The 15775-nt window shown below is 34.8% G+C and overlaps 1 protein-coding gene across 3 annotated transcripts in view; it reads right to left on the reverse strand.

Moving 5' to 3' along the window:
* CWF19L2 (CWF19 like cell cycle control factor 2) overlaps positions 1-15775 on the reverse strand; it is a 143586-nt gene that overhangs the window by 113337 nt on the left and 14474 nt on the right. For all 3 annotated transcript variants that reach the window (XM_033207766.1, XM_033207765.1, XM_033207767.1), the window contains 5 exons: positions 14998-15108; positions 13606-13725; positions 11207-11300; positions 5226-5341; positions 72-724 (listed from right to left, as the gene is read on the reverse strand). In XM_033207766.1, coding sequence (XP_033063657.1) covers positions 72-724; positions 5226-5341; positions 11207-11300; positions 13606-13725; positions 14998-15108 — 1094 coding nt within the window. The remainder of the gene's footprint in view (positions 1-71; positions 725-5225; positions 5342-11206; positions 11301-13605; positions 13726-14997; positions 15109-15775) is intronic.

Here is a 15775-nt window from a genome sequence, read left to right on the forward strand (position 1 = left end):
AAATATAGCTCTGTTCTTTGAACTCTCTGGATCTTAATATTCACTTATTAGGTTAAAAAATGATAAAATACCCAGCAAATGTAGACTTTGTGTCCTGTAGATGTTCTTTTTTTGGGGGGTCACCTCTCAAGCCTTCATCTTGCGATTTTTCTCTTGTATCTTCTGGAACATGTTGGTATTCATCAGTACTGGTTTCCAGTGGCTTTTGATTTGAATGTTTCTTGCCTCCTCTCCCATCAGAGCGACTCCATGATGTTAATCTTTCTTCATTGTTCTCGGTGGGTTTTCTAAAACCACTACGCAAAGAGCCCTGAGCTACCAACGCTGAAGATGAACTAGGTGGTTCAAATGTTCTGCCCTTGCTGTGAAATGACAGCTCTTCATCATCAGAGGGTCTTAAGAATTTAGCTCTCAAATTGCCAAAAGAAAACTCTTGATTTTGCCTTGGGTTAGATTCTCTTACACATGTTTCTAAAGACCCAGGTCTCTTATCCTTTCCATCACCAATAAATTTATCATTATTGCTATTTTTTGCAGTATCTGTTGTAGCATATCTATCCCTTGAACTGTTATCATATTTTACTGAGTCTGATTTTCTACTTTCTTGACAATTCTGTGCTTTATCTGAATATGTGGGTTTCCTCCACCGCTCCCGTTTATAATCTTCTCTCATGGATGCAGCTTTTTCAGCATCTTCTAATTTCGACTGAAATATTTCCATTGACTACAAAGGAGAAAAATTAAACAAGATATCTAAAATTAGGAACGGCTCAGTGACTTGCACCCCACGTCACCGCATGACTCACTGCCAAGTGGCACACTGAAAAGCCCACTAAGGGGGTGAAAGAAGACCCATACAATCATTCCACACTGAAACGAATACTTTTAAAAAACTTGTGTAAACAATTAAAAATTATTAAATAACAAAAAAGATTCCAAAAGGATGGCCAGTTAGACCAAATGCTCTGCACTAACACAAAGTATAACACAGAAAACAGTAGAGACAAACTTTTCAAAAAATAATTACTTCCTACTGGCTGTGAGATTCAATAGGTTAAACTGCTAAAACAGACTCTCACAGAAAAAAAAAAAAAAAGAATAGTTCAAGAACAAGAAAGACTTGGAAATAAAAAATCATGTGTCCCAAAAAGTTGTACAGATATACCAAAAGGAAGAAAAGAGAGTGCTGAAAACTAAATTAACCTGGAAATTCTCTACATTTTAGGAAAAGGTAGTAAATAAATGTAAGTTATAAAAAAAAAAGACACATAAACAATTGATTCTAGAAAATCTAATATGCATTTATTAATACTTCCAGAAAGATGGAGCAAAGATGATGGGAGAAAAGCATTAATTTTAAAAATATATAAGAAAATTTCCCCAGCCGATTTCTCAGAAGGACTCATCCAATAGCCTTGGGTGGGGGAGAGAAAGAAGAAAAACACAGAAAAAAACCCTAATACCTGAATCTCAAAACTCAAGGAAAAAAAAAAAAAAATCTTTACAAGGACTACAAGGACTAGATTGGAGAAGGAGTAAATAAGTGTGAGCCTGTATATGGATGGGGCAGATAAACAACAAATTATCTACAAAGGAAAGACAGACTTACAGCTGTTCATCTATAATAATAAATAATAGAATGAAGATTAAATTTTGAAAACAAAATTAAGCTATAATTCTATATAGAGAATTCAATTCACAGTCAAATTATCCTTCTTTGCTATGGGCAAAAGATTATCATCTTCAAAAATGCAGGGAATCAGGGGGCATATCACTAGCAATTCTGAGGGAAAAATTACTCAAGATGAGTAAGTCGCACCATAAATGAATTAGGACAAAGATCTCTGAAAAAAAGAACAGATGCTAAACAACAAATGGCAAATGCACTGGTCAAGTCTAAATAATTGTTCTTGTAGTTGCGAACTTTAAAACAATTTTCAAGGAAAAAATTCATCATACATAGAAACAGAAAGTAGGAAGGTAGTTACTGGAAGGAGAGGGGATGGGAAGATGGAGGTCAAAGAGTGAGAAGTTTCCATTATTTAGGATAACTAAGTCTAGAGATACGATGTACACCATGAGGACTACAGTTAATAATATCACATTATACACCAAAAATTTGCTAAGAGAGTAGATTTTAGGTACTTTTACCACACACAAAAAAAGAATAACTATGTGAGATAAATGATACACCAATTTGCTTAATTCTAGTAATTATTTCCCTATGCATATCAAAACATCATGGAATACATACCTTAAACATATACAACATAAATTAAAATAATAAAAATTAAAAAAACAAGCACCTTTTACTCAACTTTGAATACAAGGATACTTAAACATGATACTCTTAATCTTAAATGGAAAAGTCATTATTTAAAGACAAAAAGACAAGAATAGCGGCTTCCAATCCTGTTACCAAAGTTCTAAAATTATAACTATTTCAAGAAAAGAAAGTTTAAATATTAACAGAGAGGAAAAAAGCAAAATAATTATTTGCATATAAATACCTTCCCACATAACCCAAAATTTAAAAAATTAGAATAATAAAAGTTTAAAAGGGCTGAACAGCACCAACACCAAGTCAGAAAACATTTATAAAATTCAATTAACCTCAATGGCATATGCATAATAACTGCACAGAGAAAAATACTGAAGATCATAAATAAACACTCAGTGTTTTGGGATGAGATGACTCTATATTATAAAGATACTAGTTGTCCTTAATTTATCTATACATTTAGTTAAATTTAAATCAAAATTCCAAAAAGTTGTAAATTTGTAACAAATTTTGGAAAAATGTTTATTTCTGTTGAGCTTAAACTAAATTTACTAAGAAAAATAAACACACAGGAAAGCAAAGCTAATATTTTAGTGACTAATAAGAGACTTATTAGTCACATAGTGACTACCACATAGTAGGTGTTTATTATTTGCTATCTGAATAATTTACTGAAAACCACAATAATTAGAACAGTATGATACAAATTCCAGGAAAAGATAGAAAAATCAATGAAACAGATCTGAGAGTAAAGGAACAGACCCATGTATATAAGAAAATTTAATGTATAACAAATGTGTCATTTCAAATTAGTGAGAAAAAAATTCATTCAATATATAGTAAACAACTATATAAGACTTACAAAAAGTTTGAAGCCTATTTCATATCATACACAAATATATATTCCAGAAAAACTAAAGATAAAACATAAAAAATTGAACAAGTACTCAAGTAAGTACAGCTGCACATTTTTATGGTTGTAGAGTGGGGAAGTGGCCTGTCAATGAATAATACCAAGAGTATTAATTTATGAAAAAATAATATGAGGGATTTTGATAGGTAAAAATATTCAAAATTTATCCATAGCAAATTACCAGTGAAGTAAAAAACAAACATGAAATTGAGGGGGAGAAATCTGAACAGATTTATTAAAAAGTCTTAAATCATTATCCCAAAAGAAAAATGGGCAAATAATATCAATAGTCAATTCACTAAAAAGTACAAATGGCCAAAATAAATGTAAAAAAAATTCCAATTCAACCAGGAGCAATGGCTCACGCCTGTAATCCCAGAACTGTGGGAGGTCGAGGCAGGCAGATCTCGAGGTCAGGAATTCAAGACCAACCTGACCAATATGGTGAAACCCCACCTCTACTAAAAGCTAAAAATACAAAAATTAGCCAGTCATGGTGGCATGCTCCTGTAGTCCCAGTTACTTGGGAGACTGAGGCAGGAGAATTGCTTGAACCCAGGAGGCGGAGGTTGCAGTGAGCTGAGATTGTGCCACCACACTCCAGCCTGGGCAGTAGAGTGAGACTCCATCTCAAAAAAAAAAAAAAAGAAAGAAAGAAAAGGAAAAAAAATTCCAATTCACCGGTAAACAAATGTATAAAAACAAAAGCAAAACTTAAAAACTTTGCCAATCACAACAGCATAAACTATAAGGAAGAATCTTACTGTTGAAAATTATGTGATAAACAGATATTTGTAAGTATAATTTGTTCATTCTGTAGAGAAATCTCAGAATATGTACCTTGGTTTAAATGTCTATATCCTTTAAACAGGCAATGTCATTTTTGGTAATTCAAAAAGAAAAATATGCAAAATGCATTGGACATAGACAGCACAGCGCTATTTAACAGGGGAAAGGGAACGTATATAAATGTTCATCTATTGACAAACTGATAAATAAAGGAAAAGCCCGTAAATATATAAGAAAATATTACGAAGTCATTAAAATGTCTATATTTACTGGCAACCAACTATGTGTACATTATTAAGTTTAAAAAGGCAGGGCATATTCCACGAGTCTACTTTAAAACTCTGGAAGGCCGGGCGTGGTGGCTCAAGCCTGTAATCCCAGCACTTTGGGAGGCCGAGACGGGCGGATCATGAGATCAGGAGATCGAGACCATCCTGGCTAACATGGTGAAAACCCGTCTCTACTAAAAAATACAAAAAAAATAGCCGGGTGAGGTAGTGGGTGCCTGTAGTCCCAGCTACTCGGGAGGCTGAGGCAGGAGAATGGCGTGAACCCAGGAGGCGGAGCTTGCAGTGAGCTGAGATCCCGTCACTGCACTCCAGCCTGGGCGACAGAGCGAGGCTCCGTCTCAAAAATAATAGATAAAATAAATAAATAAATAAAAATAAAACTCTGGGGAAAATATCTGGAAAAATATATTCCAGAAATTTTACTTACTTTCTAAAGCTGCTTTCCTCCGGCAATTGAAGAGAAAAAAAGAAAGAACATCAATAATTACTGCAATAGAAAGATTGTCCAGAAAAATGGGGAAACTGTTTCTAAAATATATACTGTTGCACAGTTTCACTAAGAGTGTATATATACTCTATAAAAAAATTCCATAAAGTACCCAAACTCTAGAATACACCTAACTCTGGAATATACAAAAATTTCAATGGTGGTTACCTCCAGAAGTCTACCATGCAGATTTCCAGCATTGTTTAAATTTTCTCACAATGAGAAAATGTTATTTTTACATTAAACACACCCACATTTAAGTTTTATATACTTAAGTTTTACATTCATTATGTCAATAAAAATATGACACATGTTTAATAATAACAAAAACAGAAAATTACTTTAGTATAAAGACATGAAATTTAATATTAATTCAATTCTTCATGGCACAAAACAAAGTTAAAGGCACTTAATTTTTCACCTAATTCTGAAAATAAGAGGCATCTCCTTAATACAGATACTCACCCCGTATCTTTCGGCTACAATGTCCTCAAAGTTTCTATTTTGTTTCTCAGCTTGTTCCTTCAATCTTAGATAAGACTTCCTTAGCCAGCTTAATCCACCATCTTCTACCACTGAAACTAAATTCCAATATTAAATATTAGTTATACTTTTAATGTGGTTATCATACAATTTATATGTATTGCTTCTATAATGACTATTAAAATACAAAAATAAATATTTTTCTTTAAATATTTAAGTGCATTTGGAACTCAACATATATATATTTGAGTGCCTATATAGGTAAGCCACAGAGTTTTGCCACTAGGAAGAAGGAAAAGATAAATAAAACTATCTATAAGAAAACTGCAATCTAAGAGAATAAGAATAAAAGGACATAATTAATTGCAATAAAAATAATTTGACCGCTATTATAAAAAGATACAATGGGTTCTAGAAAATGAAAAAAGTAAAGGTTTATTTCTAAGTGGGAGGTCAGGGAAAATTTCACAAACCGGACTCAAAAAAATGAGTTGGGTTTCTATTTCAAAAAGGTAAGAGTAGAGAGAACATTCCAAGAAATAATTAAGGAATAAAAGGACACACAGAGGGACAGGGCGCGGTGGCTCACGTCTGTAATCCCAGCACTTTGGGAGGCCGAGGCGGGCGGATCACGAGGTCAGGAGATTGAGACCATCCTGCCTAACACGCTGAAACCCCGTCTCTACTAAAAATACAAAACAATTAGCCAGGCATGGTGGCGGGCGCCTGTAGTCCCAGCTACTGGAGAGGCTGAGACAGGAGAATGGCATGAACACGGGAGGCGGAGCTTGCAGCGAGCCGAGATCGCGCAACTGCACTGCAGCCTGGGCGACAGAGCTAGACTCCATCTCAAAAAAAAAAAAAAAAAAAAAAAAAGGACACACAGAGAAAGGGAGAAGAAAAAAACTACCTCAGCTGCAGAACAAAGAACAAATGAGGAAGCTATGGAAGACAATGCCAAAGTGGACGTTAAAACAAATTATCTTACTTTAGTCATAATTACCAACCATGAACATTTGAAGGCCTTCAACAAATTTATTAAGCTGGCTTTATTTTCTTCTTTACACATCACACTTTGGATAGTGTAACGAGGAAATCAAATCAATTACTTAAATAAAAATTCTGTTCCTGATTTTCCTTGCCCCAGAACATGACTGCTTTAAGATCACCCCAGCTCTATAACCAACAAAAATGCACACACATTAACCCCAAGACATATACAAGAATATTCATAGCAGAACACTGCAATAACGCCAGCCTGGAAACAACCCAGGAAATGTCTACCATCAGTACACAGGACACCTACATTGTGACATATTTCTAAAATATACTATTTAATATTATACAACAAAAAAATGGAAAAACTACAACTATATACAACAATATGGATGAATCTCAAAATGTGGGCAAAAGGTGCTGGAAACAAAGGAGGACAAACTGATTTCTGGTGCTAGAAAACCGAATAATGGTTACCCTTCTGGTGACAAGGTAGTGACCAGAAGAGTCACAAAGGGGGTTTCTGGGATGCTAACAAGATTTTTCAAACTGTGTGCTGAGTACACAAATGTTTTCATTTTATGGAAATAATCAGTCTGCTGCTGTACACTTACGGTTTGTGTATTTATGTACACATATACATGTAATATATATATGTTATATGTGTGTATGTTATATATACATTATACACACAATATATACACACAATATATATTATATATAATAATATATACACAATAATAAAATAATATAATGTAATAATATATGTAATATATTACATATAATTGTAGGAAGGTTTTTAACTACATTGTAGGAAGGTTTTTCTATTCATAGTAAATATTCACTAAATATTTTTGAATGTTTTTATATATAATATATGTCACATTTCAATAAAAAAGTTTACTTAAAGAAAAAACAGATTTTTCAAGACTCAAATTAATTGCATTCAAATTAATTCCATTCCCCCATTTAGATCTCAAAAGTGTATCTTTACTAAGCAATCTCTCCTAATACGACTTTTCTTTATAGGCCTAAAACATTTTGTACTTCAAAACCTAGATCTCTAACTAATGCAATGATTTTCACTTTTTATTATTCAAAAGCTTATTTTAATCTTGCTTTTTTGTTGCTATTTATATAGTTGATGAGTTCAAAAATAGCTATGTAACCACTTGAAGAAGTTAGTCTAAATCTGCAATCTATACAGTGATAAGTAAAAGAAATCCACAGTAATAAATATCTATATGAATGTCTCAGCTACATAACTAAATTGTTTATTCCATAGAATTATATGTGAAACTGATAAAATGCTGATGGACATAGTAAAAATTTCCTGGACAATCACCAAAATATAATAGCACAGAGAAAAAAAAATCAGAGAAAAAAGTAAGACTGCTTTTATTCCTCTATGTTGACATTTATGAAGGAAATCCAATGGGAGTACAAATTTTCAGCCAATTCCTTCACTAGTTAAATCCATACAATTTTAGAAATATTTATATAATAATTTCACCTTTAGTTGACAATATGTTCTATTTCAATAGTCCTATCAATCTTATAATCAGAGATGGCAATAATGAAGTCTTTTGGTAATAAAAAAATCACGAAATTTAATATTTAAAAGGGAAACAAAAAATACCAACTTGCAGTAACATCCTGAAATTCAATTTAAAAAATGTAGTGAATATTTATTTTGAATATAAAAACCCTCCTACAATAGGAAGTACAAACAAGAATGTACAAGGCCGGGTGCAGTGGCTCACACCTGTAATCCCAGCACTTTGGGAGGCCAAGGTGGGCAGATCAGGTCAAGAGATCGAGGCCAGCCTGGTCAACATGGTGAAACCGCATCTCTACTAAAAATACAAAAATGAGCTGGGCGTGGTGGCATGCGCCTGTAGTCCCAGCTACTCGGGAGGCTGAGGCAGGAGAATCGCTTGTACCCAGGAGGCGGAGGTTGCAGTGAGCCGAGATTGCGCCAGTGCACTCCAGCCTGGTGACAGAGCGAGACTCTACATGCCCCCCATCCCAAAACAAGAAAAAAACACACACATGAATGCACAATAGGAAGTACAAACATGAATGTAACATGGTTCAGGTCCTCTATGCTGAGAAAAAGATGTATCAAATAATTATATAAATTCACTGGTATGTGGCACTTTACACCTAGATTTCAGATCTGTTATTTATAAGTAAAAAAAAATTAAGAAACTTCCATCATATGCTTCCATCATAACTCAAAGTTATACTGTTATAGACAAAATATTAATACAACCAAATGAATCTGGGCTATATTCCCCAATTCTCTCAGAAACCAGACTAACATAAAAATAGTGATAAACTAACTAACAGGAAACCTAGATTTTAGTCTTGCTGCTACTATTAAATATTTGTAAAATCTTATGTATGTCATTAACTTCTCTGGACCTTTGCTCCTTCATCTCTAAGATAAGGCAGCCGATTTAAACCACCTTTCAAAGTCTTTTCCACTCAGATTCTAGCAGAAAAAGCCAAAAAATAAAGAGGGGAAAGAAATCAATAGGAAGAACAAAATCACATCGAAGGAGTCTGTAAGCAAGAATTCCTACTAACTACATGGTAATAAAAATAGTCTTCCACTGAAGAATCTAGAGTAACTAATGCTAGACTAGCAATCAGAAGACCTAGGTTCTAGTACTAACATGACTACAGGAAAAATTACCTGGCCACTCTAAGCCTTGGTTTATTGAGCTATAATATTAAAATAACATCTACACTGCTCTCCTTTACATGGCTGCCAAGAAAAAAGCTGATATATAACTGTGCCATATAAACTCTAAAATTGTACAAATATTCCCATTACTAAAATATGACTTAAAATAATTTTGTATGGGCTCTGAAAATGATTAACCTACTTTTCCACTGAATTCTAAGAAAAAAAATCAAGATTAACACATTAATTATTGAAAATATGTCACTTCAATCATTACAAAAACCTGTTGATAGAGCCTTCCCAAAAGATTTAATCATAGAAGTATTTGACATTATCATCATTGAGTAGTCACCATATTCCAGACACCGTGCTAAAACATTTTCTAATTTAATCTTCACATTAACTATATAAGATAGGTAATATCATTATTCCCTATTACATATTAATAAATTGGGCTCTGAGAGGCCAGAAAATGTCTCCAAAATTATGAAGCTAATTAGTGGAAATGCCAACATTCTAATCCCAAGTAGACTGACTCCAAAGTCTAGTCCTTTAACAATAATACTATGTCACCTCTACCTTCTTAATACAGATATTGTAATACTTTTAGATGCCTAACAGTTCCACTCCTACCATTGGTCTAAATAGAATGACAACACTATCTACATATGCAGTAAAACCTGCCAATCATTTTTTAAAACTTAATTTCAATTCTGGGATCTTAGCCTCTGACAGACAGAAGCTTTCTGTCATTTTTTCTCCTTCTGAATAAACATAAGATGGGAAAGAGAAGTGGTAAAAGCATGATATGAAGAGGAAGGGAGAAGGGCTCTCTAAAAGCTTTATGTAAGGTCATTTTCTCTTAGAATCTTTGATTCTGCTGTTTCAGTCTGCTAAAAGATACCACCTAAAGTAAAACTCCGGATCTTCTCCACTCAGTAAAGAACCTGTCAACTGGCAAGATCCAAAGATTGGGTTTGTCAATTCTAGGTTTTCTTCAAAGAAATTTATTGACTGTCCTCTGACATTACGGATGGTAAAAGCCTAGATCATAAAAACAGCCCTACATAGTAATGGTTGAGTGAGCAAACTTATCACTCCCCAAACTTTTAAGTTTCTATGAAACAGTATTTCAAAGAGAACCTTGTATGACTACAGTTACTATCACATAACTCAGCAGGGACACTTCTGCCTGAAGTTGAAAGACAAAAAAACTGTTAACTATTACCAATAACGTTAGTAAAATTGCTAAATTAGGAAGGGATGTGTAAGGTGACTCTATTTGTCATCTCTACATAAAATACAGAAGAATTTTAACAAATAACCAAAATAAAAATCCACTACGTATAAAAAGCAGGAAAACATCTTACTGATAAATCATTAAGACAAAAAGAGAACATCATAATTTATAATACTACCATCTGCATGCTGGATTAATTGTAATAAACTTTTGAAGTGTCAACACAACACTTAATGGGAATATAAGTATTTTTTAAATTGTGTTATAAAGTATGCTTATGTGACATTTAAATATTTTGTCTCCATCTGCTGGAAAATAACAGCACTCTCCTAAGGTCAATACAAATTTTATGAATTCTAGAAAAGTAGGAAATTCTGAATATATAAACCACATTTTAGTTTTTATACATTATTTTCATGAAATTTCAGACAATACTTTTACATTTTGTTAAAGAATATAACAAACCAAATGCATTATTATGTACTCGCAGAATCATACTTTATATTAATCCATTTTAAGTAGAAACTCATATATGAGAATATTTTCAAGTACAAAACTATGTATTTAATTAACTTGCTCCCAAATACATAATTAAGACAATCTTCCAAAGTACTAATAATTTAAATTAGGCTTCCAAAGATTGCAAATTTTCATCAATGCTTTCTCATATGTAAACTCATTATAATATCAAAGAAATGCCTGAGGCTGGGTGCAGTAGCTCACGCCTGTAATCCTTGCACTTTGGGAGGCCAAGGTGGTTAGGTCAACGCTTAAGTCCAGGAGTTCAAGACTAGTCTGGGCAACATGGTGAAACCTCATCTCTACAAAAACTACAAAAAATGATCTGGGAGTGGTGACGTGCACCTGTAGTCCCAGCTACTTGGGAGGCTGAGGTGGGAGGATCACTTGAGTGGGAGGTGGAGGCTGCAGTGAGCCGTGACTGTGCCACTGTATTCCCTGGGTGACAGAGCGAGATTCTGTCTCAAAAAAAAAAAAAAAAAAACCTGTGTGTCTATAATCAAAACGTAGAAATACCTTTAGTAATCGATGACACACTACAGTCTTCGGGTGGGAGACCTGTCCCACCATCCTTCCAGTACGGATTCAATTCTCTTTCCATCAGTTTGGACTAGAACAAATTATTTTCAGAGGTGAAATTTCAAAAAATTAACAAATTATTAAAAATTAACAAATAATGAATCTGAGACCCAGTTAACAGTCATAACCCTGGACAAATCATTTAAAACATTCTTAAGACATGCTGTTCTGTAACTTACAGGAAATGTCTAAATTCACATTCATTCAATGTTTTTATTTACTGCCTACTATATCTCAAAATTGTGCTAGTTGTAGAAGATTTAACTGTCAAAAATCCTGGTCAGCCCTTGCTAACTTTTACTATAGTATGGAATACAGGCAATAAAAACAGACATGTGCTTTGAAGACAGAAATATACAGTACTGAGGATGCACAAAGAATTCAAATCCCTCTCACACTGAAGGATCAAAAGCTTCCTATAGGAAGTAATATGTGTAGTCTTAGGCCTAAGGACGAGCAGAAATTAACTGCACTTTCTTTTTTTGTGGGGGGAGGGAACATAAAGATGTTCCAGGTAGAAAGAATAGCAGCATGTTCTTAAAACAACAGAGAAAGTGCAGCACTTTCAGCAAACTTAAAGTAATTCTAACTGGCTAAAACTTAGAACTATGAGTGACAAATGACAAGAGATTATGTTGTAGAACAATCAGGGACTGGGCCATGTGAGCCATTCTGAACTGCTGTGAGGGTTTCATGCTGGGGCCAAAAGAGACTCATGAACGTGATCAGCTTTATAACAAAAAGAGCAAACTGGGCTCTCAGCATGGAGGGAAGTCTGGAGAACAAGATTAGAGGCACAAGTCCAGTCAGAAGGTTGTGGCAGTAATCCAGGCAAGAGATGATAGTAGCCTAATCACAATGCAAGTGCCTCCTGTGTTCTAAGCACAATGCCAGGCACTGGGACTGTAATGTGTAAGGTGGCCATGGTCCTCGCCATTAAATAAATTATGGTCTAGAGAAGGGGGAAAGACAATCAAGCAACATAAATATAGGTAAGTGAGATCAAAGTAAAGGGTGCTAAAGAACTACATACTAATGATACCTAAGTTGACCCTGGGGAGTAGGGGGTTAGAAAATCCTTCCTACAAGAAGTAATAATGGCAAGAGGATGGCAAGAAATGGAGCGAGCTAAATGTCAGGAACTTTAGCTTCCAGGAATACAATATACTACTGAAAATTAAAATGCTGTGTAAAATTTGTTTTTAAAAGGGCTTTTTTAAATGTATCCATGAGCTGACAAAAAAGTAAAGAACCTTCAAAGGACAAAATTTAAGTTAAAGGTTAACCTAAAGGGATATGCAAAACCATAAGGATTTGATTTCTTAGTTTGTATCAAAAAGGGTTCTGTCACCTCCCTTGTTAGTTTACCACAAAATCTTTCAATATCTATAGTCAAGGAATTTCTTCCAATGGTCTTAGACTCTCAAAAACATACACATAAGATACTCAACAGGACAAAAAAGGCTAGAATTGCATACTGAGGAGGACAATTGACAAGAGGCTAAACAAATTATGAGATACTATCTGAAAATGTACAAAAGACAAAGGATTGAAAACATAAAGAACTTCTATAAATCAGTTAGAAAAAGACAAACAACCCTAGTTGAAAAGTAAGCAAAAAACATAAATCAGCAGCTCACAGTATAAGAAATCTGAATGACCAAAAAACATGAAAAGACCTCTCTGATAGCAATCAGATAAATGCATTCAAAAACAATGAAATACCATTTCTTGCCCATTTATTAGGCTGATAAAAAAATAAAGTTTGACAATTACAGATATTGAGTACCGGAAAAGAAACATATGCTCCTGGTACAGTATAAATTGCAATTCCAGATTACCAGGATTGTATGATGCCCCTAGGAAAGTCATCAGCTTTGGCACTTCCTTACTTCTCTGGATTCATGCTTTTGCCTCATTTTTCGGTCTCTACAGATTTCCTATTGCTTCCTTACAAGCATTCTTATTTTATACTTTATCCACCAGAATTTCTAGATGTCTTGAAACGGAAGTATTTTTATGGTATCTAATTCAGTTTGTACACTGAAACAAAAGTTGAATACGTTCACTTTCAATTTAATGACATTAACCTAAATTCAATGTTCACTCAACTCGATATATGCCCTAGACGTATAAATCTAGTAAACCTTTAAACTCACTTCCTATAGGAAATTTATTTTTCTTAAACTGATATATTTCATAGTTCTCTCACTAATTGTATTAAACACTATAAAAAATAAAATATTATTTTACAAGTTAAACTGCATTTATATAAATGTCTTACAAGTTTATTAAAGGGAAATTAGAAAGTTAAAGCATTTCAAATATTCTCTTACCTGTTTAAGTGCTTGGGTTTTCTCTTGCTCTATTTTCCTCATAGTTTCCTTTTCAGCTTTGAGTGATGATGACGACACAGTTTTAACACACATAAAATCAACAGTCATCCACTCATCCCTCTGTTAAAAAAAAAAGGGCAGCCATTTCAATCTGTACTGATTAGAATTTAATAAACACTTGGTAATAAGAGCAGGGATTTTGGAGGCAATCAAATCTGAATCAAGTCCTACATGCCTATATAACTTGAAGCAAGTTTCTTAATCTCTCTATACTTTAGTCTCTCCTCTATAAAAAGGTATAAAATCCCTACCTTTCAGGATTGTTTTAAAGAGTAAACAAGATAACAGATCTAAAGCATCCAACCAAGGCCTGGCACACAGCAATCAAACTTAGTTCCTGTTCACCTTTCTTCCTTCACCTGTGGCTAACAGTGGACAAATTACATTCTTCCTTAGGCAGATGAACTACAACCCAAAATTTGTGAACTATTCAACTGTTTTGTTAAGAAAATTAAGGCATGAGGTGAAGGGAAAGAAAAACTGTGATGGAACTCTACTCACTATAGAAGGGTCAGACAGAGATAACAGTATAAGGCTTCAGAGATATAAGGGGAAAGTGCCACTTCTTATCAACAATCAAAAGCACGAAAGACTCTAAAGTACAAGAATAGAGAGGAGCACTGACTTTGTCACAGCAGAAGGGAAAGGGGGTTCTAAACATTCAGCAAACAGCATTACTGCCAAAATTATTCACAAAGTATATTGTTTTCAAAGTCTAATTGTTCTCCTGAAGAAATTTTAATCATCTTTCATTTTCATATTCATTTATTCTCAAAAGTTGATACTTTTTTCTTTAAAATCAAGTGGTATGCTAGGTGTGGTGGCTCACATCTCTAATGCTAGCACTTTGGGAGGCTGAGGTGGGAGGACTGCTTGAGTTCAGGAGTTCGAGACCAGTCTAGGAACAAAGGGAGACCCCCATCTCTACACAAAATAAAAAATTAGCCAGGAGTGGTGGCACACACTTGTGGACCTAGCTACCAGGGAGGTCGAGGTGGGAGGATTACTTGAGCCTGGGAGGTTGAGGCTGCGGAGAGCTCTGATTGTGCCACTGCAGCCCAGCCTGGGCAACAGAGTGCGACCCTGTCTCTAAAATAGGAAGGGAGAAAGGGAGACAGGGAGAAAGGGAGAGAGGGAGAGAGGGAGAGAGAAGGAAAGTTAAGGAAAGAGGAAAGGAAAGGAAAGAGGAAAGGAAAGGAAAGGAAAGAGGAAAGGAAAGGAAAGGAAAGGAAAGGGGAAAGGGGAAAGGGGAAGGGGAAAGGGGAAAGGAAAGGAAAGGGGAAAGGAAAAGGAAAAGGGGAAAAGGGAAAAGGAATCAAGTGGCTTGCTTACCTTGATAATTTGGGTGTCATCTTTTTCTGACTTTTCATCTTTCACTTTCCAGGCCCTTTCCTTGTCAGGAGTCTGGGATGGAACAGCCTCAACCCACTCATCTTCAGAGCTCTAAGAACATTTAGCATGTAAGTGAAAATCTCAAATTTGCATACTTTGATATAAAAATTCTGTGCTGTTAAGTGGTAGAAATTCAACATCCTAGAAAAAAATTCTTACACTATATTTCCCCTTTACAAAATGACATTGAAATTTTAAAGAGCCAGGTGCAGTGGCTCACACCTGTTATCTCAGCACTTTGAGAGGCTGAGGCAGGCGTATTACTTGAGGTCAGGAGTACAAGACCAGCCTAGCCAACATGGTGAAACCCATCTCTACTAAAAATACAAAAAAGTTAGCCAAGCATGGTGGCGCATGCCTGTAATCCCAGACACTCAGGAGGCTGAGGCAGGAGAATCACCTGAACCCAGGAGGCGGAGGTTGCCATGAGCTGAGATCGTGCCACTGCACTCCAGCCTGGGCCACAAAGACTCCGTCTCAAAAAAAAAAAAAAAAAAGAAAAGAAATTTTAAAGAAAAAAAGCATATAAACCCACTAGCTTGAGTTAAACCCACAAAACACAACCAAATTATTTTTATTTTCTTATCCATTTATCATCAAGCCAAGATAAGGCAAAAAACAAAAACAAAAATGGGAACTGCCAAGTAGACAATACACTTCAGCGCAGAGCTTCAGAGACTACTACCACCATCAAGTAGTTATTCACATCTCTGCTTCA

This window comes from Trachypithecus francoisi, unplaced genomic scaffold (genome assembly GCF_009764315.1).
Source record: "Trachypithecus francoisi isolate TF-2019V2 unplaced genomic scaffold, Tfra_2.0 Lachesis_group8, whole genome shotgun sequence".
Classification (NCBI taxonomy): Eukaryota; Metazoa; Chordata; class Mammalia; order Primates; family Cercopithecidae; genus Trachypithecus; species Trachypithecus francoisi.